Here is a 27,827-nt window from a genome sequence, read left to right as displayed (position 1 = left end):
CAGCAGTGAGCTGCCCTCCGTCCCCTCCTCTCCCCAAGGGCCTCAAGGGCCACACTCGCTTCCTCCTCAACAGGCGCACGGCCAGTGACCAGCCGCTGACTGACCCCAGCTGCACACAGCGCTCCGTGCCTGGCCTGGGGGCATGGCCCATCGCCATGTGTGCCCATGAGCCGTGTGCGTGCTTGTGCGTTGCGTGCGCTCGTGTGCCGTGTGTGTGTACACAGGTCAACACTGCAGGATGAGTCCCAGTGGCAAACTGCAGGGCCAGTGGTGGCCGCTTCACTTTTTGACATTCGGGCAGGCCAGCTTTGTTCTGCAAGGAAGCAGGGGTTTCCCCTGCCATTTGCTCCCTCCCAGCCCAGTCACTAAGCCATTTGCTCCCTCCCAGCCCAGTCACTAAGCCACCTTCTCAAAGCCCCACTGCTACTGTAGCAGAAAATGCCTCCAAGTGTTAAGCCTTCTAATAATTCATGCATTTTACTTTAATTCTCTAAAATAAACTTGCTGAGTCCTAACACTTCTTACAGGAGGTCTCTCTGCACCACAACGGCCCCCACTGCACACTGCACACAGGACCTGACCACCTCTGGCAACGTTAGGAAGCCACGAGAGGCCACACCTCAGGGGCCCGATGAGGCGGGCCTCCCAGTCACACAGTGGGGGACGGGGGATATGGCGTGGGGCCAGCGGCCAGCGCAGGGATGCCCCCACACACAGGTGGTCAGGCCCCAGGGCCCTGAATTTCCAGCGCTCAAGAACGCAGTACACAGGCCCTTCACCCAGCTTGTGAGGCCACTTTCCTAGGAACAAAAGGGAGGAGAGGACGCTGGTTAATTACACTTTTATTGGAAGCTCACGGCACCAGAAAGAAGGCAAGTGCAGCCTCTCAGACCGTCTCCAAGCCCCAACAGCTGCCCCAGGGGAGCACCCGCTCGGGGTGACAGGATGCCTGTGGCTGGTGGAGCTTCTCACCCGGCACTACTGACTTTTGTGGTCAGAGCAGAACCGGAAAGACATCTCCATGGACACATCACAGCAAGTGCAAGAAACGAGTGGCTGGCCTCTGAACCACTGGGCCTTCTAGCAAACAGGGAAGCGACATACCCAGGGTGGGCACGCCTGTTCCTCTGGCTCAAAGGGAACCAGCTGTCATCCAGAAAGTGCCCGATGTCTCATCTCTGCTGGTCAGAGTGCAAATGGACCCACCTCAGTGCCCCATTACCCATGTGGAGTTCATCCCCTCTGCCCGGGGCCCCTCAGAGGCTTGTACCGAGTGGGGTGGCCAGTGGGACGACTGCCCTCTCAGGGATGTACCCCACAAGGCAGGATCCCACAGGCCACAGGCAAGCAGGGGTGACCTGGTTGACCCTGAGTGGGCAGAACCATGTGCCCACCCAGCCTGTCCAGGACCTCCAGAGGGATGGAGTGTCTGTCCAGCGGGCAGGCATAGTGGACGGACAGCTCTCTGTCCACCCAATAGAACAGCAGGGCTCCAGAACACTCCTGCCAAGAGAGCCACATGCCCTGGGCTTCACGGGGCCAGCTCCAGCCCCCTGGACCAAGCAGCCAGTCATCCAGCCTGCTGCAGGCTCTGCAGGCCCACCCCATGGGCAACACCAAAACCGGATGGAGGCCCCCAGTCTGGCTGCAGAGGGCCATCAGGCGTGGGTGGGCAGCGTCTTGTAGGGGTTCAGGATGCCCTTGGGGTCCAGGAGGGCCTTGAGCTGCCTCATGAGCTGCAGCGCCTCAGGGGGCTTGCTGTAGCCGAGGACATCCTTCTTCTTGAAGCCCAGGCCGTGCTCAGCGCTGACACTGCCCCGCTGCCCCGCCGTCCACTCATACACGTAGGGCTCCAGGGCACCCAGCAGGGACGCACTGAAGGTCTCGGCCGTCACGTTGAGGTGCAGGTTCCCGTCCCCTGGAGGGGCAGGGATGCGCAGGTCAGCAGGGCCTCCTCTGCCCCTTGAGGCCCTCTCCTGCCGGAGGCCCCCACTCCCAAGATCCCCCAGCCCCACCCCGCCGCCCTTCACACCACTGGCCGCTGACCCGGGAGTGGTCACTTCCCTCCTCCGGGGGTCGCAGCGCCCCTGGCCGAACACACGTTTGTCTCCGAGTTCTCCGCAGCCCCCCACCCCACCCGCACAGACCACCCTCCCCGAGGGCCCCCGCCTGAGACGGACAAACATCCGCCCAACCTGCATGAGCCCAGCTGGACCACTGAGGCCAGGTCCCCCAGCACCCAGGAGGCCTCTGACCGGGTGACCTGCAGCCTCTGACCCAGTGACCTTGGACCACTGACCCTATGACCTGGGACTTCTTATGCCCCCTCCTCCATGCACGTCTGTCAAACGTAGGGAGCAAACCAGGGACCCCTCTCCCACCAAACGTGGTTCCCACAGCACACCCGGGGTGAAGGCTCTGAAAACAAGGGAAGCACTGCAGAGAGAGAAGCTGGGCTCCTGTGATACTCATCTACACCCCCTGCAGGGGCCTGGGGGATCCACACGGCCCCAGGGCCCTCCCCACTCCTTGTGCAAGCAAATTACCTCCAACTCAGCCTCCAATAATCCCCACAGATAAAAGCCTAAGACACACACACACCACACAAAGCCTAAGACAAAAATTACAAACACACAGAAGGGAAACCATGATGACCAAGACCCACGAAGACCTGTGATCCAGTGATTTCCAAAAAGAGAAAATAAATGGTTCATGTGTTTAAAAAAATATGAGCAAAAAAATATAAAACACAGACCAGAGAAAGCTTTTAAATATCCAGTTCAATCTTCTAGAAACGAAAAAGATGGTCACTGAAATGTCAACGAGGAGAGAGAGATGTAGCGGAATGGAAAGCAGACAAGCACGCAGAGATCTGGGCCCATGGATGGGAGAGACGGGCCGTGCCGTGAGCCCACGGGGGATGCTCGGGGGGCAGGGAGACAGTATCCACAGGGACAGTGGGGGAGCGGTGTCCGAAAGCAGAGCCCACGGACTCCAGCTGACAGACACTGACCCACCCAGACAACGCTGAGAAAAGCCAAGGAACCTCAGGACCAAGGACAGATCAAGGAGCGCACTTCTCTCCGTGGAGCACCGCTGGCCCCCAGCCACCTGCCAACAGCAGTCAGCGACGCCTGCACGCTGCAGAGAACGGGGCTGTCAGACCAGAGTCTCAGAGCTCACTGCGGAGAAGCCACTGAAGAACAGGCTCATAAAACCCATGGCATGCGGCCACCTGCCCTCCCAGACTACAGGACGCTCCAAAGGCAGGGCTGTGACACCAGGCCACAGACGGGCCCACAGTGTGGGTGAGTCTGGTCAGACATGGGCTCACACGGCAGTAACAACAGCACCGCCACCAGGGCTGGGATGCCACGGCACCGTGGCACGCTCTAGACACAGCGACCTGGAGCGGGTGACGGCACCCAAGGGGCAGGCCCAGGCCCAGGCTCTCAGGGGAGCAGCGCTGTCCAGGGCTGGGAGCGTCACGGCGCTGGGACACACTCCAAACACAGCGACCAGGAGCGGGTGACGGCACCCAAGGGGCAGGGCCCCAGGCTCCCTGCTCCGACGACCGGCCAGGGTCTCAGGGGAGCAGTGGTGTCCAGGGGTGGGGGACAGAGAGCTGACTGTAAGGAACTGGCCCAGATGACTGTGGGGACGTGGTTAGCCCAGCATCCGCAGGGCCGACCAGCAGGTGGACACCCAGAGACGAGCTGAGGCTGCAGCTCCGGTCCAAAGGCCTCTTCCGTTGGGGATGTCCGTGTCCTGTGGCCCAGGCCTTCAGCTGATCAGGCGAGACCCTCCCACATGGGAGGGTGACCTGCTTTACTCAAGGTCTGTGGATAAATGCTAACCTCATCTTAAAACTATCTTCACAACAATATCCAGACTGACGTCTGACCAAGCATCTGGGCACGCAGCCCAGCCAGGCTGACACAAAGGTCGCCACACTGCTTGGGAAGAGGATCATGATACTGATTAATCTCCAACTCTTTTAAGGTAGGACCACCCTGATAACTTTGCCAGAAGAAATATCAACAACCTCAGATATATAGATGATACCATTCTGATGGCAGAAAGTGAAGAGGAACTAAAGAGCCTCTTGATGAGGGTCCAAGAGGAGACTGAAAAAGTGGCTTGAAACTCAATAAGATCATGGCATCCGGTTCCATCACTTCATGGCCAATAGAGGGGAAAAAGTGGAAACAGTGACAGATTTTATTTTGGGGGGCTCCAGAATCCCTGCAGATGGTGACTGCAGCCATGAAATTAAAAGATGCTTGCTCCTTGGAAGGAAGTGATGACACGTATAGACAGTGTATGGGATCAGAGACCACTTTGCTGGCAAACGTCCCTGCAGTCACAGCTCTGGTTTTCCCAGTCTCATGTACACACGGCAGAGCTGCACCATCAAGAAAACTGAGCGCTGAAGAGCTGATGCTTTCAAACTGTGCTGCTGGAAAAGACTCTTACGAGTCCCTGGGACTGCGAGGAGATCCAACCAGTCCATCCTAAAGGAAATCAGTCCTGAATATTCATTGGAAGGACTGATGCTGAAGCTGAAACTCCAGTACTTTGGCCACCTGATGAGAAGAGTTGACTCATTGGAAAAGACTATGATGCTGGGAAAGACTGAGGGCAGGAGGAGAGGGGGCGACAGAGGATGAGGTGGTTAGATAGCATCACCAACTCAAACACATGAATTTGTGCTGGAGTCCAGCTCCAGCAGCCAGGGATTCAACCTGAAGGGGTGAGCGGTGTTGGTGAGAAACGAGACAGCCTCTCAGTTTTCTTGGACTGCCTGTTTATTTCAAGTTTAAGATTCTCTTTCATACTTTTACAAAAGCATTAGATCAGAGGTTTGACATTTTCAGTTCCCCCTCACCCAGATTTATTATCTCCATAAATCATTGTTGCCCTTCAAACAGAGTTCCTGCTTCAGCGATTCTCTAGGAATCAGCTTTACCATCTATTATCTACCTCCTCTAATGTGTCCTATAGTTAACTTGTGATTACATTGTAACTCATACTACATTCCTTAGTTTATTTCTTATCTTTGTAAATCTTGTTTGCCCCTAACATCCTGAGCTCACTATCTCTTAAAAAGGCTTCTAGCTATAGTATCTCTAAAATTCCTAACCTCTATAAGCTATAGTAAAATATGCTAACATTACAACATTCCTTAAATCTTTAACTTCTAACTATTGTAATTATTTCTAAGCCCTAAATTCAGTAAATTCCTTTACCATAAACATTCTCCTCACAAATAGGCTTCAGATAGCAATCCCTCCCATGGCCTCAAGCTGCGGCCTATGTGCTCATCCTGGAACACTCTTTTGTAAAAGTCCTTGAACAAATGTCAATGACTAGCTTTATGAAATATTTTCTGAGCACAGCTGCAGAAGGCTTTGTGCCTTCTCATGCTCCTCTCAAGAACAATAAGCACCTTAGCATTCCTTTTCAGTCAACTCAGCCGAGGAGAGGAAAAAACAAGTCAGAATCACAAGGCTAACTCCTTCATCCCGGGTCCGTGCCTGTGGGACAAAGACAGGGGGTTGGGGCCGTGCCTCCGTTCTGTCGGTGATGCCCGACGCGGCTTAAACACATTTAAGCAAAGTCCAGAAAACAGTGGAGGACAGACAAGTCTGGCATGCTACAGTCCAGAGGGTCACAAAGAGTCGGACACAACCAAGCAACAACAGCGCCACCACCCTGCTGAAGGACCAGATGGGCATAATGTCCTGTCAGTAAATGGAAACAAACTCTATGAGATAAAACACCAACCAAAAGAAGGTACTTCAGTTCAGTTCAGTTCAGTCATTCAGTCGTATCCAACTCTTTGCAACCCCATGGACTGCAGCACTCCAGGCCTCCCTGTCCTTCACCAACTCCCGGAGTTCACTCAAACTCATGTCCATCGAGTCAGTGATGCCATCCAACCATGTCATCCTCTGTCGTCCCCTTCTCCTCCTGCCCTCAGTCTTTCCCAGCATCATAGTCTTTTCCAATGAGTCAACTCTTTGCATGAGGTGTCCAAAGTACTGGAGTTTCAGCTTTAGCATCATTCCTTCCAAAGAACACCCAGGACTGATCTCCTTTAGGATGGACTGGTTGGATCTCCTTGCAGTCCAAGGGGACTTGTAAGAGTCTTCTCCAAGACCACAGTTCAAAAGCATCAATTCTTTGGCGCTCAGCTTTCTTTATAGTTCAACTCTCACATCCATACATGACTACTGGAAAAACCATAGCTTTGATTAAATAGACCTTTGTTAGCAAAGAAGGTTAACAAATCAGAGTAAAAAAAAATAGAAGAAATGGGGGACAAATAGAAGGCCCAAAGTGAGACCAATCCAGGTCACTGTAAAATCTCTGTAAATGAAGGGCAGCAAAACATGCCACCTCAAAACAGGCCACTTTGGCATAAGGATTATTTTGAGCTGAAGGCAACTGAGAAGAAAGAGACACAGAATAGCCCCCTGCCCTCCATCCACCTGGAAGCAGGACGAGAGCGTGTAAAGGTGCCCGAGGCAAGGGCAGGGTCGCCACCCGGGACAGCGCCAGGCTTGGCCTACATGAGACTCTTGTCCACCAGTTTCCTGCGTGTTTATAAACCTTCCCACAATTTGCCCCCGCACGTCCGTCCTCTTCCTTCATCCATGCTGTCTCCAAAGAGGTACTGTTCTTTGCTAAAATGCCCTACAAGTCGAACTACCTGAAACTGAGCAGGACCTTGTGGGGTCTCTCAGTTCAGCCTCCATGACCTTCCCTGAGCTCCAAAGGGAAGGCTGGAACAGTTGCTAACCAGGGAGGGGAGGGGTGCAGAGACAGGGAGGAGCAGGCAAGAACAATAGAGCGGCAGGGGCAGGGCACGGGCACGACCTTTAAAACAATGAGATGGCCTGGAACGATCAGAGTCAGATGGGCCCAAGATAACTACGAGTCAGCCTCCACTAGACCTTGGGCCTCAGTACACGTCATCGTAAGACATCAGCACTCGTCCACCAGCATGACAGGTCCAAGGGCAACCCACAGAGACCAAGAAGTCAGCCGTGATCCAATTCCTGGAAACCTCTGCCTCTCCCCCAAAACAGCTGGAATAATCCTCCCACTCGTTAGCTTATGAAATTGCTCACCTAATACACACTGGCTGCCCCACAGATGCGGGCTCTCCCCTTCTGAGGTGGCCCACACTGCAGTGTGTCCGTCTCTAAATGAACCCGCTTCTTACCGACCGTTTTGTCTCTCACTGAATCCTTTCTGCAACGAGGCATCAAGAACCTGAGCGTCATTAAGTCCTGAGACCAGGTGTGCGATCTTAGTTAAAAGACCATGGGTAGACTTCCCAGCGGTCCAGCGATTAAGACTCTGCCTGCAAACGCAGGGGACGTGGGCTTGATCCCCGGTCCCAGAGGATTCCACACACCGCAGGGCAACTAAGGACCGCAGCTCCTGAGCCCGTATGCTCTAGAGGCGCCCTTGGAGTTGTGCTCGGCAACAAGAAAAGCCACTGCAGTGAGAAGCCCACTCCCCACACCTGGCGAAAGCCCACACGGCAGTGAAGACCTAGCACAGCCCAGAGTAAATCAATAGCTTTTAAACATCACACGCATGTTGCATGCTTAGCTGCTCACTCATGTCCGACTCTTTGCGACTCCATGGACTATATTTAGCTCGCTCCTCTGTCCCTGGGATTCTCCAGGCGAGAATACTGGAGTGGGTTACCAGGCCATCCTCCAGGGGATCTTCCCAACCCAGGGATGGAACCTGTGGCTCCTGCCACTCCTGCACTGCAGGGGGACTCTTTACCGCTGAGCCAATGGGGAAACCCAAAAGTCACATAGCACACATGAAAAAAATTTAAAAAAACAAGAAAAAGACCATGGATTTTGGCTGGGTTCAAGTCCCTGCCCCCACCACATGGGTTCACGTCCCAATCTGAGGTACGTGGTTTCAGCTGCACCTCAAGGGACACATATGACAGTAACTTTGAGCTTTACAGAACTAAGCGCCCCTTTAAGTGGAAGCTGTCAGGGTCTTCCTTCCACAGAGGATCCCAGTTTGCTAATCTGGAGACGCTCAGGAGACACCTGAGGCCAGGCTAAAGGAATGCAGGCCCGGCTCACACCCTGCTCCTTATCATCCACCAGCTAGGGGAGTGCAGGCCCTGCTCACACCCTGGTCCTTATCAATCATCAACCCTCCCTGCACCGTCCCCATAAACTCCTCAGCAGACCCTCCCAGCCTGGGACACAGTCTGGGGGCAGGAGGCCCGTGTCACCCCTGTCTGGCAGAGCAATACATCTATTTTTTATTACTTCGCCCCAAACTCTGCCTCTTAGATTCGGTCTGGCACTGGTGCATAGAGGCCGAGCTCTAGGCGTCGAACTGACAGCCCAGGCTCCACCTTCAGAAGCAGCCGAGGCACCAGGAGAAGGGGGCCCACCCTTACTTCAGGGTGGGGGGCTCACTCGGCAGCTGACAGTTAGGCGGACTCCGGCCGCCAGCAGCGCAGAGGGCAGACTGGATCCGGAGGGTCTGCTCCCAGCACCTGGCAAACAGCTAGGGAGACTGGCAGCGCCCCAGGCAGGGACCACACTTCCACCAGCGGCGTGCTCCACTCAGTCCTCTGTCCACCGCATGGCCAACAGCAAGCCCACAGCCTTCAAGTGGATGGAAAAGTCCCGCATGTTTAGAAGTTAAAATACACAGTTCTGCCCACCTTGCGGGTCAAAGAAGCAATGATGAGGGAAATCAGAAAGCATTCAGAACTGAAAGATGACGAGAGTGCCCTCAGACACGGGAAGCACCCGGGCAGTGGCAGAGACGGGACAGAGGGAGGCACCCGGCCGTCCCCGACCCACTCCTCTGTAGAGGGGTGGCATCGAGTGCCCAGGGGAGCAGACGCCCAGAGCGGGCTGAAGTACCGGGCATGCAGGGCCAGCGCCTCGGTCACAGGACACAAGGGCCTGGAGCCGGGTCTGGCCCTCGTGAGTCCTGCAGGCGCTCCTGGATGCTGCCAAGTCTGAGGAGGCAAGAAACAGGTACTTTTTAAAACCAGCAAACACCACCTGTGTGCTGACATGGAGGGAAATTTAAACACACTGAAGAGCAGAAAGGCTGAAAATCAATGAGCTACGTGTTTCATTATAAAGTCAGAAAAGCAGTGGTGATGCCGGAAGGTGGAGAAGAAATAGCAAGAAAAGCACCAAACAGAAAACCCACAACGGAAAAGACCAGCAAGGCCCAGTGCTGACTCTCTGAAGAGACTGCAAAATCGATAAACACCTGAACAAGAGAGACAGAGGTGTGGACAGGGCCGTCCCCTCTCTTCCAGTTACGAGGGCCCGGCCGTCAGCCCCTGCGCCCACCACCCTGCGCGGAAACCAGGACGCACGCTGGCCTGGGACCGGTGAGAGCCACGTAGAACGAATGATCTCCAGCCCAGACACCCGCGTCTCCCACGCACAGAAAGCACTGAGGTCACCGCCTTGGCACGCCCGGCTTTGTGAGGAGCAGCAACACTGTGATGTTTGACTACACGGGCTTTTCTGGCCCCAGCACGACGCTCTGACGTATCCTGGCTGCTCTCCTGCCCCCTCCCCTCCTCTGCACCGTCCGAGAGCCCACTCCCTGCCTAGAGCTCTCGGTACAGTCCCAAATAAAACTGAACTCACAACCTTCAGGTTGTACAGAGATAAGAAACAATCCAAATCCGGACTTAGACAGTCCCCCTCCGCAAGTGCTGGCCACGGCACAAAGGATAATAAGAACAACACAATGCCAGGACACTCAGGATCTTAGAAGAGACAGACAAAAGGCCAGAAAAAAAATGAACAAAGTCAATTCTGAAGGACAGGTAAGCTGGGAGAGTCCTGTAGTTATGAAAGAAAGTGCTTTGTAGTCAATCTCCTCAAAAAAAATCACCCACAAAAACTTCAGGCCCAAGTACCTTCACCTGCAAGCTACTAAACGTTCAAAGAGGAGGTAATTCCAACCTGGCAGATGCTTCTAGAGATGACCCCCAGGTCGCTTTATGACTCTGAGACCAACCTCCAGCCTGCACAGACAAAGGGAACCAGACAGGGCGGGACGGAGGAGCTCCTCCGCAGGGTCAGTAAACGGGGTCAGACAAGACACAGAAGGGTCTCGGCCACGCTGGGCTGACCCGGACACACAGACCCACTTGCCCCCAGGTCAGAGAGATGAGCCCCAGGGGTCAACGGGAAACCGGAGCCTGGCACCTGAGCAGACGCAAAAAGAGCATTCAGCAAATCAGCAATCGCGCTCAATTTCCAGAGTGGAATTCCACCACGTGACGCATTCAGGGCCCCCCACACGGTCCCAGGAGGCGGAACTGAGCCCACCTTACGGAAAGGACAGCGGAGGCCCCAGGCAGAGGTCACCCTCACACCTGTGAACAACGGGGCTTTGAGACACCCGGTCCCAAAGGCTGCTGAAAATCGAGGAGGATGCAATTGCTCCTTCGTGTGAATCAATAACTTATAAGTGTGACTCTTCTGCACACAATAATGACGGGAACTGTTTTAAGACCCTTTCATCTGGAGGGAGGGCAGGGTCAGAGCTCATCCTCAAACACGAGATCCCCGTGATCAGGCCGGCCCCCCGCCCCAGCCAAGCCCCAAGCCCGCGCTCCCAGGGCGGGCCTTCCTGGGCAGGCCTTCCCGGGACGCCCCAGGCATGCCCCCCACCCCGCGGGCTGTGCTCACCCAGGTGGCCGTAGCCCACCACGCGCTTGGCGCTTGGGCCGAGCCGGGCACGCAGGTCGCCCACGAGGTCGTAGAGCCGGTCCAGGGGCAGCGAGAGGTCGTACTTGTACACGTAGCCGTCACGGCTCAGGGCCTCGGTGATCCTCTCCCTGAGCGCCCACAGCATCTGGAGGGGGGACGGGCACTGTTACCCAGAGCAGGCAGAGCTGCAGGATGACCCCCGGGTCAGGAGGAAACCCCCAGGTGACAAAAACGTCCCACGCCGTGACAAGGGCGCGGCTTCCGTCTGAGAACCCACACTGGACGGGGGCCCCACATGCAGCCAGGCAGGCCCCTGAGGGCAGACACCCAGGGCCCCTTGGAGACAATCAGCGCTGACCCTGTGACCCCGGGACTGGCCGGGCGGGGGGAGCTTGGGGACACAGGCGGGGACCTCAGAACGGTTGGCACCCTTCCCAGCACCCCACGACGTCCTGTCCTGTCACAGACGGCCCGGGAGGGCATCCCTGGGCTTGTCCCGTCTGGTCCCCCCCATCCTCCACGCCCCCCCTCCACATCGCAGGAAACCTCGAGGCGAGGCAGCTTTTTGGGTAAGGGAAAACATCCTTTTCTTCATTTCTTTTTAAACAAGCCCACAGTGCAATAATCACCCCTGAGTAAGGAGCAGTTCCTCGCCAGCACGGGACACCCAGCAGGCGTGTGCGTTTCCCCACTCACTCAGCACTGTGGGTCGTGCCATCCCCGCGCCTGGGCTCCCTGACCATCATCCTGGCCTGATGCTCCTCCCGTACCTGGGGCCTGGCCACATGCCTGGCCTGAGCCCGGCAGCCCCGCCCGCCCCGTGCGGCCTCCTCAAGCCCTCACATCCCGGCGCGGCCACAGAGCTGCGGGCCCCTTATCCGCCCACCTTGCCCACAGCTCCAAACCCAGCCTCTCTAGAACGTTCCGTCTGCAACACCTCTGTGCACCTGCATAGCTAACGCTGCTCCCCAACCCACCCAGGCTCAAGCGCCCCCAACCCCCACCCCGTGTCACCGCCAGGCCCCCGGACGCCAATGCTTGAGAACAGGGCACTGAGGCAGGCAGCGTGACCCCTGGCTGGGACCCCTTCCCCGGCAGACGGCCCAGGAGCCCCGCTCTGGCCCTGCCCGCCCCGCACAGCAGCCTGGAGCTCGGTGCACCCAGACGGAGCCAGGGCCGCTGGAGCTGGGCCCTCCATCAGAAGACGCAGGCCGTGTGCCCGGAGCTGGCAGGGCCCGGCTCTCAGGCCCGAGGCCCAACGATTCCTCATTCCCAGGCAACTGACAGGGTGCGTTTAGGGGGGAACAAGGGAAGCGTGGGAGGCAAGCCCCAGCACTGGGCCTGATGGGGAGAGGACACAGCCCAGGTCTCAGCCCCCATCCCCCCCAGGACACAGGCCCCATCCCCCCGGGACTCAGCCCCCATCCCCTCATCCCCGCAGGACTCAGCCCAGCAAGCCCAGCCTCACAGGAAGGAGTGGACAGAGTGGCTGACAGGAAGGTGGTGGACAGGGAGCAGGACCGAAATCCCGGGTCAGGAGGTGAGGGCCTCCCGGGAACCCAGACCAGAGGGCCAGGTGGGAACAGGATGGGTAGCAGCCCCTAAGGCCCCAGGCCCCTGGATGGTGACCGTGGCTACCCAGCTCCCAGGCCTGCACGGTGACAGCGGCCTCCTCCATGCCAGGCCCACCCTCCTCACCCTCTGGTGAAGCCCCTCCCAGGGAGCCCTCCATGCCCTGCCCAGCCGCCCCCCGTCCACAGGCCCTGACACCAAGTGTGTTCTAGTGAGGCGGCTGGCAGGCGGGTCCCCAGCTGCAGCCCCTCTCACTTTAGCGGTGGGGGGGGCATCACCCACCTTGATCCTCCTCTCGTCACTGCCCAGGGTCCCATCGGTCACCAGCCCCGAATCCAGCACCTGCTCCAGGAAGCAGCCCAGCTTTTCGGCATCGTGCCCCGGCCCAGAGCCCGCTGTCTCAATGAGGACGTAGAAGGGGCTTTCTGGAAGAGCAGAGGCAGGGTGAACAGGGGGCGGCGGTCAGGGGAAAGCCGGGGTGGGACGGCCGGGGCCAGGGGGCTCCAGCACCTCCCAATGCGCTGGGGTCACCCACAGAGCAGCCACCAGCTACTGTGGCTAAAAGACAGGTCCTTCACTGTAAGAGAGACAGTGCCCCCCGGAGACACGGCAGAGCCGGAATGCTGGGGCCAGGATCGTGCAGTGGAGGACGGGGCTCCTCTCATCAAACCGCAGGGTGAGCGGAGGTGTGGTGCCTGCCGTGGTCGATGACTCCCCGGGGGCCCTCTGTGCATCCAGGGGCTCTCAACACCCCCAGGGACCCTCCACGCCCCCCAGGCCCTCCACGCCTCCTGGGGCCCTCAACACCCTCAGGGACCCTCAATACCCCCAGGGACCCCCAATACCCTCAGGGACCCTCCATGGCCCCTGGGGCCCTCTGTCCATCCAGGGACCCTCCACGCCCCCCCAGGGGCCCTTCATACCCCCCAGGGGCTGTCAACACCTCCAGGGACCCTCCACACCCCCCAGGGGCCCTCCATCCCATTAGAGACTCCCCACCCACCCAGGGACCTCCCCACCCCCACCCCAAGGGACCCTCCACTTTTCCAGACCCTCACACACAGAGAAGATACCACGTGGGGCCCTCACCAGCACCCAGCCCCCGTGGAGCCCTGGTCCTGGACTTGCAGCCTCCAGAAAGGGGAAAATCGGTGCCCTTGCCGAGGGCTGCGGCTCCGTGGGGGCAGCCTGGGGGGAGACCAGGCCCACTTCCTCTGGTCAGTCTCAGGAGCGAGGGCGCCAGCACCTGCAGCTGTGCGGGTTCACACAGACGCACACAGCGTGAGGACCCAAGAACCAGGCGTGACGAGCTCGTCGGCTCAGTCGGAACGAGCTGGCTGAGCTCTGGGGGCTGGCACGTTGTAGGGGGACACTCTCCCAGCTGAGGAGCCGGCGGAGGGTCCTGACTGCGTCTGGCTGTTCCAGAGACCCCGGGACTCCAGCACAACTGCCAGCATCTGACCCAGCTCTGCAGGGGAAGGGGCCTCAGGGAGAACCCTGTCCTCAACAGTGACGGGGACGCCGGAACCGCCGCGCTCCCTGCCACCTCCACTCCACGGACGGGCTGGAGGCCTGGCACCTTCCATCAGCCCACACGCCAAACGGTGCAAAAGGTGAGGCGGGCGCTGCCCGCAGGCAGGCAGGGACAGTACCTTGCACGGGGCAGGAGAGACCGAGGTGGAGCCTGACCAGCTTCATGCACTCAGCGTCCATGAACTCGAACGCAGACAGGATCTCGCCCAGCATCACCCTGCAGGTGCGGAAGGTCTGTAGAACTTCAGCAAAGCCCGGACAGCCTGCAACGGGCATGGTGAGAGGACAGGCAGACTGGCACGCAGGCACGGGGCCTCGCCACAGGCCACCCGAGCCGCCCTTCAAGCAGCAAAACCAACCTGCCCGGCCAACTGCCACTTGGAAAGTCACAAACACGCAGCCAGAAACCGGCCCCTCGGGAAGCAACTCAGCCTTGTCTCTATGAGACCCCGGGCCCCGCAAGCCATTCAGGGCACATTTCCCGGCCCCCAGCTCTCCACGGTGCCCCAGCACCCGGGGCTGGCTGCCAGGCACCCGAGGCGGAGCATGGGACATCAGTGTGCAGGCAGGCAGGGCAGGCCAAGAAGACCTGGTGGGCACAGGGGTGCACTCGGCCCTTCCCGGCAGGGATGAGGAGGCATTGAGGGGTCCTGGAGAGGGCAGGGAGGAGGGTCAGGGGGTGGGACCCACTCTGTGGGGCCAAGGAGCAGCTGGGGGTGGCCTGTGAACCCCAGCAAAGAGAGCTGAGCGAACTGGAGACAAATCGGAGGAAAGCTTCCAGAACACAACACAGAGCCGGACTGGAGGGAAACCCACACGGTTATGACACGTGGAGACCGACCACCTGAAAGGTCCTCTCGTGCGTCTGACCACCGTGCTGGGGGGAGAGAGGGCTGGGCAGCTGCTGAGGACGGGGTGGAGGGAAGGTTCCGGAAGTGGGGGGTTTAGGAAGTTCCAGAAAGAAAAAGAAACGCACTCTCACAGGAGACACACCGAACCCATAAAAGACCAAAGGAAAAGAGAAAATCTCTACATTGGCCAAAGAAAGAGAAACACCCCCTCATGGCGGCTGCAGGGGACGCCAACCTGCCACCGCTGACCATGCAGCCGTGAGGAGCGCCGCTCCCACACGATGGGAGACCAGACACCGGGGCCGCCTTCCGGGAAAGGGGAGGAGGGAGACGTTCCAGACAGACTCACATGGACTCACATGGACTCAACAGGGACTCACAGCCCCAGGCGTCCGTGACGGAGCAACCAGGATGTGTTCACAGCGCGGGGCCGGGAAAGCCCGACGCAGGAGGGCAAACGTGGAATTACAGTGATGACCAGCACGATGGAAGGGAAAGACGGACGGAATCAGGACGACAAGGCTGCAGGGCCCAGAGCCTGGCGCCGGTGGATGGCGGCAGGGGAGGAGGGGCACAGGGAGCACGCACGCGGGCCTCGGGGCAGGGGAGTCAGCCGGGCGGCTGGAGGGGGGTGCCCGGGCCAGGGGAGTCGAGAAGCCACGCGGCTGGAGGGGGGGCCCCGGGGCAGGGGAGTCGAGAAGCCATGCCGCTGGATGGGGGGGCCCCGGGGCAGGGGAGTCGAGAAGCCGTGCCGCTGGAGGGGGGGGCCCCGGGGCAGGGGAGTTGAGAAGCCGTGCCGCTGGAGGGGGGGGCCCCGGGGCAGGGGAGTCGAGAAGCCGTGCCGCTGGAGGGGGGGGCCCCGGGGCAGGGGAGTCGAGAAGCCGCGCCGCTGGAGGGGGGGGCCCCGGGGCAGGTGAGTCGAGAAGCCGCGCCACTGGAGGGGGGACCCCGGGGCAGGGGAGTTGAGAAGCTGCGCCGCTGGAGGGGACCCTGACGCACTTGCAGAGACAGTGGTGAGCCACTGGCCCCACCAGGTGGACTAACGGCCCCGAGATGAACAGACGCAGCCCTGGACCTGGCACCAAACACTGCTTCCCTGCGAACCTTATGGCATGAGTGAGTGAAAGGGAATGAAAGTCATTCAGTGTCTTTCACTGAAAGTCACACACATCCAACGCTGTGTGACCCCAGGGACCGCAGCCCGCCAGGCTCCTCTGTCCCTGGGATCCTCCAGGCAAGAACACTGGAGTGGGTTGCCATGCCCTCCTCCAGCGGATCGTCCCAACCCAGGGATCAAACCCGGCTCTCCTGATTTATCTTCTTTTGGTTTTACTTCCTTTTGGTCTTTACCCTACAGCATAAGCTGTTATTTAAGAATAACAAACACCGGGTGGATGAGACACAGGAAGCCCCAGTCCTTTTACAGAATAAAGCGTGCCCGGCCCAGACCCCACCTTGGCACCAAGGCCAGGCCCCGGGCCGTGGGGAGAGGGACAGGCGGGAGGAGCGGGAGGGGCGGCCCGCGGGGCTGCAGGCAGTGCCACCCAAGACTCCCCCAGAGGCTGGCAGAGGGCGCCTACCGAGGAAGGCCACGTTCACGGCGCTGGGCTTGGGCGGACACAGAACGGACACGGCCGTGATGACCCCCAGGGTGCCCTCCGACCCAATGAAGAGCTGCTTCAGGTCATAGCCCGTGTTGTCCTTCCGCAGAGACGTGAGGCAGTTCAGGACGGTTCCGTCGGCCAGCACCTAGAGACAGCATCAGCACTGGCCCCACGCTGCCCTGGGGAGGCCAACCCACCCTGTGCACCCTGAGAGCGAGCCCCGGGGCAGAGGACGGGGATGAGGGAGCACCCAGGGTGGAGTGGGGAGCACTCGGGATGGAGCAGGGAGCACCTTGGGTGGAGCAGGGAGCACTTTGGATTGAGTGGGGAACACCCAGATGGAGCGGGGAGCACCTCGGGTAGAGCAGGGAGCACCTGAGCAGAGCACAGAGCACCTCAGGTAGAGCAGGGAGCACCCGGGGTGGAGCCAGGCACCCAGGGTGGAACATAGAGCACCTGGCTGGAGCAGGGAGCACCCAGGCAGAGCACAGAGCACGTTGGGTGGAGCAGGCAGCACCCAGGGTGGAGCATGGAGCACCTGGGTGGAGCAGGGAGCACCCAGGCGGAGCACAGAGCACCTCAGGTGGAGCGCGGAGCACCTGGGTGGAGCAGGGAGCACCCGGGGCGCAGGAAGGCAGGGAAGGGCAGTGCACCAGTGCCCCCATCCCTGCACTCCTCATCCACAGGCACCTCAGTCAAGCTCTCTAATCCCGTTTGACTCTTGTTCGGTGAATTTAGTCAAAAGCTTAGTGAAACAACTCGCAAAAGCCTGCAAGAGACTTGCAATAAAAACAACCCGCAGCCAGAGAACAAAGCCACAGGAACCGTGCGATTCATCAGACAGAAGTGGCCCCTCCTTGGGTAAACATAGGGTCCGGGCTTTAGAGAACCCCTGGAGCCGAGATGGAGGCCTGACCAGGCTCCTCCGGGCACGAGCCTCCGGAAAGCCGGCAGGTGGAATGCCACAGTCCGGGAACCTGTTCAGGGCCACAGCTCCCACAGCAGCCTTTTGTGGGGGCAGGAGGTGCGTTATCGCCTCGTGGGAAGCTGGAGAGCGGGGTGCTGCGTGTAACCCCCACGGCCCAGGTGGGGCCCAGTGGAGATCAGGCCGCACCCCGAGGTGGCCTCCTTGCCCACCTGAGGCCCAAGAGGGTGGCACCAGAGCTGGCCCTGCAGCACCCCGGGTGCCCGTGCATGGCAGCAAGGGTGCACCTGACCCCTGAGCCAGGGGGTCTCACCAGAGACCTTGCATGCCGACCACTGGGAAAGGACAGCCCCCTAGGACCAACCCAGGAACGGGAGCAGGTGCAGCCAGGTCCCCGGAAGCAGGGCCAGCGCCCGGCAGCAAGTGTCCCCAGCTCACCACTTCCAGGCCCAGGACCATCCCCCGCAGGGAGCCATATCGCAGGAACCGCAGGCCGCCTGCGTTGGTGGCCACATTCCCCCCGATGTGGCAGCTGCCCTTCGCCCCGAGGTCCAAAGGCATGACGAAGCCCCGCTCCTCCACGTACTGGCTCAGGGCCTCCAAAACACACCCCGCCTGGCAGACCAGGACCCCTGCCGAGCAAGCAGAGCCCCCGTAGGGGCCCTCAGGCTCAGCCCAGGGGGCCCAGCAGGCCAAAAAGCCCAGGAGGGGCATCCGTCCGCCCAGAAACCAGGGCAAGGAGGAAAACGGGTGTGCCCCATCCCTCCCCCAGAAAATGCTTTTATGAGAAAAGAGGAAAGGCCAGTGAGGCCACATCGGGGGAACAGGGCTCACACACACAGGCTCACTCAAGGGAGCGGTGAAGAGGGGTTCCTACAAGGCTAGGGCCCTCAACTGCAGGTGGGATTCTGCCCCAGGGGACACGTGACAAGTCTGGAGACAATCTGGGTTGGAGATGCTGCTGGCATCAAGTGGGTGGAGCCTGGGGCTCTGCCCAGCCCCCCAGTGTCCAGGCGCCCTGGACAGAGAGCATGCTCGGCCCAGGGGTCCTGCCCGAGAGGCACCTACACAGCTGCGGGGCCTGGAGCTTCACAACCGTGGAGCCCCGTATACGCCCCGCAGGCCTCGGGAAGGGTCGGTGTGGCCGGGAGGGGCCACAGAACAGCTCACATCCAGGTGTAAGGCACCCCAAGGGCCAAGGGGCCTGGGCGACTGGCTAAGGCAGAGGGGTGGCTGCTCGTCCCCCCACCCCGGGCCCGGGCCCCCCTCACCCCAGCCCAGCCTGGCGGCCAAGAGGGAAGTCCCGGGGGCAGCCGGCCTTACCCGACACATCATGAAAGCTGAGGACCTGGTTCATGAGGGCGGTGGACAGGATGATCTCGTCGAAGACCGGTGTGCTGCCGCCCACCATGCCTGTGTTGCCCCCCTGTGGGTTCACAGCCAGGTTCCGCTCGTGACAGTACCTGGGACACACCAAGGACCAGGGTCAGGGCCCTCTCCGACTCCCACGCCAGCACCCTGGGGGGACGCCATCAGGGCCGTGAGACCCCAGCCTCTCCCGCCACTGAGCCAGGCCACTTCCTGCCACAGCCTCGAGGGGGTGCCCCCTCCGTCCCCACACACGACGGGAGTCTGAAGGGCAAGTGACCCCACAAACCGCAGGGGGAGCAGGCGGCCATGGCCTTCCCAGGTCACGGACGAGGCCAGGGCCACCCCAAGGCTGCTCCTCTGAGCGCAGACAGAGCACCCACTGCCGCCCTGCCTGTTCACCTCGACAGCTGCAGCCCTGGGCACTCAGGGCCCCTCCTGCCCCGACCCCACGTCTCTGCTCCCCTTTATCCTGGGCTGCCCACCCCTCCCCTGCCCATTGCCCTTCAGAGCCAGGTCAGAGTCGCCAGCAGCACCTCATCCCCAGCCAGCCTCCTACCGAGCAAGGACCTGAAGAGACCGGGCCCTGATGGGTCAGGATCTGCACGCTGGGGCGCCCACCCCGAGGGGCAGGCTGCCCACCTGTGTCACGTGAGCCACCTGCCAGGCAGCCAGCCTCCAGCCAAAGCTCAAACGGAGCAGCGCCAGGTGTCCTGGGGCCCTGCATACACCTCCACAGGGCAGCGGGGACAGGGCACTCTCAGGCACTCACCTTCCACGCATCGACAGTGGCGTGGAATAGGAATCAGACCGCGGGCATTGCCACGTGGAAGGGAAAGACTGTGACGCGGGAGGTATAATGTGATGATGCTTAACAACCCACACACATGCAGGAAAGCGCTGAGCTGACAAACCAAAATGTCATCAGCGGTTACACTTGGAGAGGAAAATTTTGCTTTTGCAATTTTTTCTTCTTTATGGCTTTCTATGTTTTCCAATTTTTCTATAGTAAACACGAGCGTGCAGGGATTGAAAACCTCAAAGCAAGCGTTTTTCAAGAAAAGGCCTGTGCCCACCGCTGCCCTGGGCATCGAGGCTGCCCGGCGCCCCCTGGAGGCCGCGGCTCCGCTCAGCATGCTCGGCCCCGCCGTCCCCTGCTCGGCCCTCCCTCCCGTCGCCCTGCCCTCCCGGGCCCGCCTGCGTGGCAGCGGGGTCCTCGTGCTCTCTGTCCCGCGCTGGTGACGAGGGAGTGGGGCGGGCAGGGCGCCTACCTGAGGATGTGTGCCACCTCCTGGGTCGTCCGCGGCCTCAGCAGCACCTTGCTGGAACCTGTGGGACAGAAGCCACGGTCACCCAGGAGGGGTGTCCCGCCTCCCGGGGAAGCTCGCCCGCCAGCCTCCAGGCCTAGAGTCCGATTCCCTGAGGAGGAGGGCCCGCCCGGGGCAGCCCGTGGGCTGGAGCTGGGCCCGGGGACCTCAGCAGCAGGGGCCTGGAGTCCTCTCCACTGCAAGTGACTGGGTTTCCCCGGGAAGGAACCTGTGTCGTGTGGGGACACCTGAGGCCACGTGAACATCTGGCGCCCTGCGAGCCGACGACACCCATGAGCTTCAGCGTCTGTGGGTCATCCTCACCCGAGTCTGTCCTCTGGGCGGAAACTTCCAAATGCACCCATTCACCCGCACTCATGAACCCACCTCCTGCTCCAGGAAGGGGCCTTCCCCACCTCGTGTGTTTATCATCTTGGCCATCTGTCCACAGCAGCGCAGGCTGTGCGCTCTCAGTCCTTGGTTATCACAAGTTATTTGATGCCCAGTCACGGCCTTATCTGTCGGCATTCCTGACCACTGCCTAGAAGACAATCAAGTTTCTCTCTACACTCTCAGTTTTGCGGAAAGTGCTTTAAGCAGCTAAGAGGCTGCAGGAGGACAGGAGGCTGTGCATCACTGACTTTTACGGTGCTCTGAGATCGGGCTGTAGTCTCTAGCTTATTTTCTTATTATGAAAGCCATTTCTCACTTGCTTTTCATCAAATGAACTGTGTCTGCCAGGCGGTTGGCTGTCAGGCCTCCAGGCCCTTCAGGACAGCACAGTCCAGGGACCCTGGTCGCCCGCGAGGCTCCTCTCGGTTTCATTCACTCGTGTTTCTCAGCATCTGAGCTCCCACCGTGTGCCCAGGCACAGGCACAGAGAGAAAAACAAAGTTCTCCCGCCCCATGGAGTTACCTTTCTAATGGGGAAAAGGATAAGAAAATGGTCCAATGTGTTAATAAGGGGAGGCTACAAAGAGAGCAAAGCCCAGAGCAGAAGTCATCAGAGGCCAACTCTGGGGAAGCTCCCAGGACGGGAGGGAAGGAACGTCCAGCCTGGAGAGGGTGGCAAGGGGACAGGCAGAAGGGCCAGCCGCACAGGGTTGGGGTACCACCACCACCATCACCCCCCACCCCACCCCCCACTGCAGCCTCCCTCCCCCTCTGAACACCCTGCTGTGCTCACAGGCGGGCCACCCTTGATCCAGCCCTCCTCATCCTGCCCGCCACCTGCCAGGAGCATCCCCAGGGCTCCAAGGGCCTAACTTCAGTGGACCCTCCCCCTGCAGGCCCTCCCGGAGGCTGTCTGCCCCCTGTCCTCTCTGTCAGCCGTCTGCCCACTGTCCCTGGAACAGCTGCCCCCACCGCTGCTGAGCCTTCCTGCCTCTGCTCTGCTTCCCCTGCAGCCCCCTCTCTCACTCAAGGCGCCTCTGGGCTTGAGGAACGGGAGGCACCCTCCTCACCCCAGGGCCTCATCCAGGCACCCTCATCCCACACACAAACACAGCAGTGCTCCTGGCTCTTGGTCCCCCAGTCAAGTCCATGTCCAGAGATCTCAAGGTCAGCACACACCACTCGGGGTCAGCCCACACCACCTCGGGGCCAGCGCACACTGCCTGGAGGTCAGCGCACACTGCCTGGAGGTCAGCGCACACCACTCGGGGTCAGCGCACAGCACCTTGGGGTCAGCACCCACCATTCAGGGTCAGCGCACACCGCCTTGGGGTCAGCGCACACACCTCGGGGTCAACACACACGGCCTCGGGTCTGCTTTCACGGGACCTTGCAGAGCTGACACCTCCTGCCCCGCCCTTGGCAGGAGCCTGCTGGTCAGGCCATGGAGACTTTCTGCTCCAGGACTCAAGTCACCTCTTCGAGCCAAGTGGCCCGCAGAACAAGCTGTGCCCAGCATCCACATTGCCCATGGGACTGTGGGCCCCCACATTCCTCAGGGACCTCCCTCCTGTCTCGGTATCAGAGACACCACGTTGCCCTGCACTCGGCAGGGGGCTCTAGGCGGGGCAGGGCTGCCCCTGAGGGCGCGGTGGGGCTGCCTCTGAGGGCAGGGCAGGCCTGGGCACCTTCCTCAAGGGCACCCTAGTAGAGATGCCCAGTAGAAGGGCGTCCACTGCCTCCACCCTCCCCACAGGTCAGGACCGGCCAGTTATCTGCGCCTACACCCCAATTCCACTTGCTCCTGATGCTGCACTCTGATCTGGAGCCTCACTCAACTTTCCTACCACCAGCACGGCCCCCACCGTGTCTGAGCCAAGAGCCCAGCACACCCTCCAGGGCTCGCCTTCAGTCTGGACTGTGCTGGCTCCAGGCCCAGCCTGAGGACCTGGACACACAGCGTGTCTGGCATTTCAGGCTTAAACATGTCATCGTGTTGTAAACAGCTTGTCTTCCATATCTTCTTCAGTTCAGTTCAGTTCAGTTGCTCAGTCATGTCCAACTCTTTGCAACCCCATGAATCGCAGCACACCAGGCCTCCCTGTCCATCACCAACTCCCGAAGTTCACTCAGACTCACGTCCATCGAGTCAGTGATGCCATCCAGCCATCTCATCCTCTGTCGTCCCCTTCTCCTCCTGTCCCCAATCCCTCCCAGCATCAGAGTCTTTTCCAATGAGTCAACTCTTTGCATGAGGTAGCATCATTCCTTCCAAAGAATACCCAGGACTGATCTCCTTCAGAATGGACTGGTTGGATCTCTTTGCAGGCCAAGGGACTCTCAAGAGTCTTCTCCAACACCACAGTTCAAAAGCATCAATTCTTTGGCGCTCAGCTTTCTTCACAGTCCAACTCTCACATCCATACTTGACCACTGGAAAAACCACAGCTTTGATTAGACGGACCTTTGTTGGCAAAGTAATGTCTCTGCTTTTGAATATGCTTTCTAGGTTGGTCATAACTTTCCTTTCAAGGAGTAAGCGTCTTTTAATTTCATGGCTGCAGTCACCATCAGCAGTGATTTTGGAGCCCAAAAAAATAAAGTCTGACACTGTTTCCACTGTTTCCCCATCTATTTCCCATGAAGTGATGGGACCAGATGCCATGATCTTCGTTTTCTGAATGTTGAGCTTTAAGCCAACTTTTTCACTCTCCACTTGCACTTTCATCAAGAAGCTTTTGAGTTCCTCTTCACTTTCTGCCATAAGGGTGGTATCATCTGCATGTCTGAGGTTATTGATATTTCTCCTGGCAATCTTGGTTCCAGCTTGTGCTTCTTCCAGCCCAGTGTTTCTCATGGTGTACTCGGCATATAAGTTAAATAAGCAGGGTGACAATATACAGCCTTGATGTACTCCTTTTCCTATTTGGAACCAGTCTGTTGTTCCATGTCCAGTTCTAACTGTTGCTTCCTGACCTGCATACAGGTTTCTCAAGAGGCAGGTCAGGTGATCTGGTATTCCCATCTCCTTCAGAATTTTCTAGTTTATTGTGATCCACACAGTCAAAGGCTTTGGCATAGTCAATAAAGCAGAAATAGATGTTTTTATGGAACTCTCTTGCATATCTTCTTAACATGCAGCAAAAACACTGTTGGTTTTTGTAACTAAGTAGGTCATGTTATCTCTGAAATCACTTCAAGAGACAACACAAAACTGAAAGTCTTAGCCGCTCAGTTGTGTCCGACTCTTTGTGACCCCATGGACTGTAGCCCGCCAGGCTCCTCTGTCCATGATGGGCTTTTCCAAGTAAGAATACTGGAGTAGGTTGCCATTCCCTTCTCCAGGGGATCTTCCTGACCCAGGGATCGAACCTGGGTTTCCTGCATTGCAGGCAGATTCTTTACCATCTGAGCACCAGGGAAGACAACACAGGGCCTTAGGAAACCTGCTATCAGGAAGGCAAGCTGGGTCCAGAAGGAGAATCTCCAAGCTGCTGTGGGGAGTGTGGGCAGCCAGGCCATCTTGCAGGGCCCACATCCTGCCCAAGCGAGCTGCAGAGGGGACAACAGGCCCCCCAAAAGACGTGTACACACCCCACCCTGCAGAACCCACGAACGTGACCTTCCTTGGAGAAAGGCTCCTTACAGATGTAGTTAAGGACCTAAACTTGAGATCATCCTGATGAGGGTGGTACCCCAATCCAAGGACAGGTGACCTCATAAGAGAACAGAGAGGGAAACACAGGGAGAGGCTGTGTGAGGAGGGACAAAGACTGGAAAATGTTGTCACAAGCCAAGATCACCTGGAGCCCCAGGAGCTGGAAGAGGCAGGAGGGACCCTCCACTAGAGGGAGCCCTACCCACACCTGAGAACAGAGAGGAGTTGATTGAGCCCAGTTTGCGGTTCCTTGTTATATATTAGTCCAGGCGTTGGGCTGCAGCCATGAAATTAAATGACGTTTGCTTCTTGTGAGAAAAGCTATGACCAACCTAGACAGCATATTAAAAAGCAAATATTACTTTGCCAACAAAGGTCCGTCTAGTCAAGGCTATGGTTTTTCCAGTGGTCATGTACAGATATGAAAGTTGAACTATAAAGAAAGCTGAGCACCAAAGAATTGATGCTTTTGAACTGTGGTGTTGGAGAAGACTCTTGACAGTCCCTTGAACTGCAAGGAGATCCACCAGTCCATCCTAAAGGAGATCAGTCCTGAATATTCATTGGAAGGACTGATGCTGAAGCTGAAACTCCGATACTCTGGCCACCTGATGCGAAGAACTGACTCATTAGAAACGACCCTGATGCTGGGAAAGATTGAAGGCGGGAAGAGAAGGGGACGACAGAGGATGAGATGGTTGGATGGCATCACCGACTCAACGAACATAAGTCTGAGTAAACTTGGAGCTGGTGATGGACAGAGAGGCAGGTGTGCTGCAGTCCATGGGGTCACAAAGAGTCAGACACGACTGAACTGAACTGAACTGATGCCTTGCGAGGAAGTGAGTAGTAGTTAACACACACACACACCCCTCAGAGCAGCTGGGGGGGCAGGGGGGCGGTCAGCTGTTTTATCTTAATTTGCAGATGTCCTGCATCAGAAAAGCGTCTGTGACGCTGCCCAGAGCTCCTGCACCCAGTGCTCACCACTGGCCACATGGAATCCCAGGCTGTTCCTCAACCCTGCCCACCCCAAGCATGAACTGTGAACAGACCCTCACTCACCTCGGACTGTCCTCAGCCAGTCCACGTTGGGAGGCTCAAGCTCCTCCGGGTCTGTGATGACCCTGCCAGGGACGACTCGCTCCAGGGCGGCCAGGTCGTCCTCAGACACCACAGAGAAGGGCAGCCGCCGCACAGGGTAGCGGTCCGGGGTCAGCGTCACCTCAGGAGCGCGGGAGGAGGCCGAGCAGCTGCCTCGTGGAACCAGGGGGCTGGTGCCCCAGGCCCATCGCGGGCCGCCCAGCCCAGGGATCCTGGACGGCCCTGGCCACATCCTCTGTCTCACGGAGGCTCCCTGAATGCAGGCTGCCCGCCAACATAAGAGCCACGCAGGCCACCGGGGCACCAGATGGGGCATCATCACTCCTGCCCTACAAAGTAAGTGGTCGGACCTATGACTCTGGAACAGCACGGAGCTGATACAAAGGGAGCACCTGCAAGGTGGGGAGACAGCTCAGCAGGGCCCCAGGCCACAGTGGCTTCCACAGCTGCGGTGGCAGAGTGAGGTTTGGACCACCCGGAAGAAGTGGGCTAGGTGGGCACAAGGGACACGAGGCCTTCAGCTGACGCAGCACAGCCCCCGGCAGGAGTAACCCTGAAAAGTCACAAGACGCACACCCCTGGCAGAGGCCACCCCCACCCCCACCCGTGTTAGCTTTAACATCTGCAACAACCACGTCTCCCTCTCAGCCCCTCTTCCTTCACAAGGAACAAGCAGTTAAGGTGCTATGAGGGACAGATGCCATTCCCCTGGTGGCTCAGCTAGTAAAGAGCCCACCTGCAAATGCAGGAGATGCAAAAAACGTGGGTTCAATCCCTGGGTCAGGAAGACCCTTTGGAGAAGGAAATGGCAACTGGCTCCAGTATTCTTGCCTGGAGAATTCCATGGACAGAAGAGCCCGGTAGGCTATATAGCTCATGGACTGGGGTCGCAGAGTCGGACGCGCGCGCGCGCGCGCGCACACACACACACACACACACACACACGTGGTTTAATCGCTCAGTGGCGCCGACCCTGCGACCCCATGACTGTAGCCAGCCAGGCTCCTCTGTCCCTAGGATTGCCCAGGCAAGAACACTTGAGAGGGTTGCCATTTCCTTCCCCCTGGAATCTTCCTGACCCCGGGAGTGAACCAGCGTCTCCTGAATGTACAGGTGGATTCTTTACGACAGAGCCACCAGGGAACAAGTGGTTAAAATAATAAATCTTATGTTTGTGGATATGCTACAAGTTCACAAAAAGCGGGGGACAGAGGGAAGCTCCTCTGGGCCCCCGTCCTGGGAGCCCGGGAGTGCGCAACTCGCCAGGCAACCCCCGGGGAGGGGAGCGGGGTGGCGCACCGGTGTTCTGGTTGCTTCCAGCTCACCTGGCGCTCAGACCACCTGGGCGGCTCGAGCGCCCTCGGCGGGGTCACACCTCCAAGTGACCTTGAGGACACGATCAGAGCCCCTGGGTGCCTGGAAGCGCTGCACCAGTGGGGGTGAGGCTTAAAGGAGGCGCGGAGGCCAACCCCGCCTGTTCAGGGCTGCGCAGGGCAGGTAAGCAGCGAGCTCGGGGCCGGACTCCCGCCGGGGGCCGGGCGCCTGGGGTCACGGCCGTTAGGGGACCACCGAGGGCCACAGGGGACCAGGAACGGCCGCCCCAGCCAGGGGGCGACGACCAAGCGCCGGCGCCCCGGGCATGAAGAGTCACCCAGGCTCGTCCGGAGGGCCCGGGGCGCGCAGCCTGCGCGACCGCGTGACCGGATAGGCCCGGGCGGTGGGATCCGAGGGCCCCGCCCGCGACCGCGCGCCTCCGCCGCCCCCAGCCCGCGGCCCTCAGCCCCTCCGCCAAGACCCCGAGCGGCCGCGCGCACGCACTCACGTCCGCGTCCCCGCCGCAGGCTTCGCGCCGCCGCGGAAAGTGGGCGGGGCGGGCGGGACTGCGCTTGCGCCGGAAGCCCTCGGGGACCCCCCCCCACCCAGGCCCCGCCCCTGTTGTTGGCTCCGTCTACCTCCACTGCCCCGCCCTCTGCCCGACTCCGCCCATCAACAGCCCCGCCCCTTTCCCCTTGATGTCCGGCTTCATCCAGCTTCCCCCGCGAGGACAGCTGGCCTTGAGTCGCGTTGGCACCGTCTAGCGTGGTCCCTGCACACCCTCCCACCCCTCCCACGAGGACTGGCCACGTGTACATCCCGCCTGACCCCAGAGCGTAATTCTGTCCTCCTAAGGGGTCCCCAGAGGACCGTGACTCACTCTCTCAGCTTCGGGGAACGCTGGCACCCAGAGCCCCGGTCCCCTGGCCCCGATTCTGGCAGAAGGGCAGACATCTCTGCGGGTCAGGAATGCACTGCAGGCAGAGCCCGAGGGCGCCCCGAAGCACTTGAGAACCCCAGTGACTCAAGTGAGTGGGCCTAGGATCTGGGCCCAGTGGCGATCCCACTTCAGGAAGGCCCTGACCCGCCCGGCCTCCACGCCCCGGGGGACACAGAGTCCGCCTCTCGGGACTGCGGCCTCCTCCAGCCCCTCCAGTTTGTGCCCGCCCGGTGCCAGTTTGCCACCCACGGCTCCAGGGTATCTGCTCTGTGGGCCCGTTGGGCTCTGCCATCCGGGGCATCAGGCTGGGGGGGCTCCCGGCCTGACAGGTGTTCCCCGCCCCAGCCACCAATCAGCCAGCTCCCAGCCGCCCCCCCCTCCCCGGGGGTGCCTGCCGAGACTGAGCAGCAGGTCTCCGCAGACATCTGAGCCCCAGCTCCGTGGGGCTCCTCTTCCCAGGGCTCCTGGGGCTGAGGTACCAAAGGTGGCCATGCAGCCAGCCAGCCT

The 27,827-nt window shown here is 59.5% G+C and overlaps 1 protein-coding gene across 3 annotated transcripts; it reads right to left on the bottom strand.

Annotated features, from left to right (window-relative positions):
• Positions 1 to 825: 825 nt before the first annotated feature.
• Positions 826 to 26,963, bottom strand: D2HGDH (D-2-hydroxyglutarate dehydrogenase). 3 transcript variants are annotated; one of them, XM_055586658.1, is made up of 10 exons: positions 26,889 to 26,963; positions 25,028 to 25,395; positions 19,876 to 19,933; positions 18,560 to 18,699; positions 17,675 to 17,868; positions 16,288 to 16,456; positions 13,976 to 14,119; positions 12,606 to 12,748; positions 10,731 to 10,896; positions 826 to 1,918 (listed from the first exon to the last, which is right to left on the bottom strand). In XM_055586658.1, the coding sequence occupies exons 2-10, from the start codon at positions 25,383 to 25,385 to the stop codon at positions 1,659 to 1,661; spliced, it is 1,632 nt and encodes a 543-aa protein (XP_055442633.1). In that variant the 5' UTR covers positions 25,386 to 25,395; positions 26,889 to 26,963; the 3' UTR covers positions 826 to 1,658. The 3 variants fall into 3 exon arrangements, with proteins under 3 accessions (XP_055442633.1, XP_055442634.1, XP_055442632.1); XM_055586659.1 differs by having other exon boundaries at positions 26,885 to 26,908; XM_055586657.1 differs by lacking the exon at positions 26,889 to 26,963 and adding an exon at positions 26,392 to 26,874.
• Positions 26,964 to 27,827: the final 864 nt, after the last annotated feature.

This window comes from Bubalus kerabau, chromosome 6, assembly GCF_029407905.1.
Source record: "Bubalus kerabau isolate K-KA32 ecotype Philippines breed swamp buffalo chromosome 6, PCC_UOA_SB_1v2, whole genome shotgun sequence".
Lineage (NCBI taxonomy): Eukaryota > Metazoa > Chordata > Mammalia > Artiodactyla > Bovidae > Bubalus > Bubalus kerabau.
Note: the sequence above shows the minus strand (reverse complement) of the source record. Positions and strands in the feature narration are given on the sequence as shown.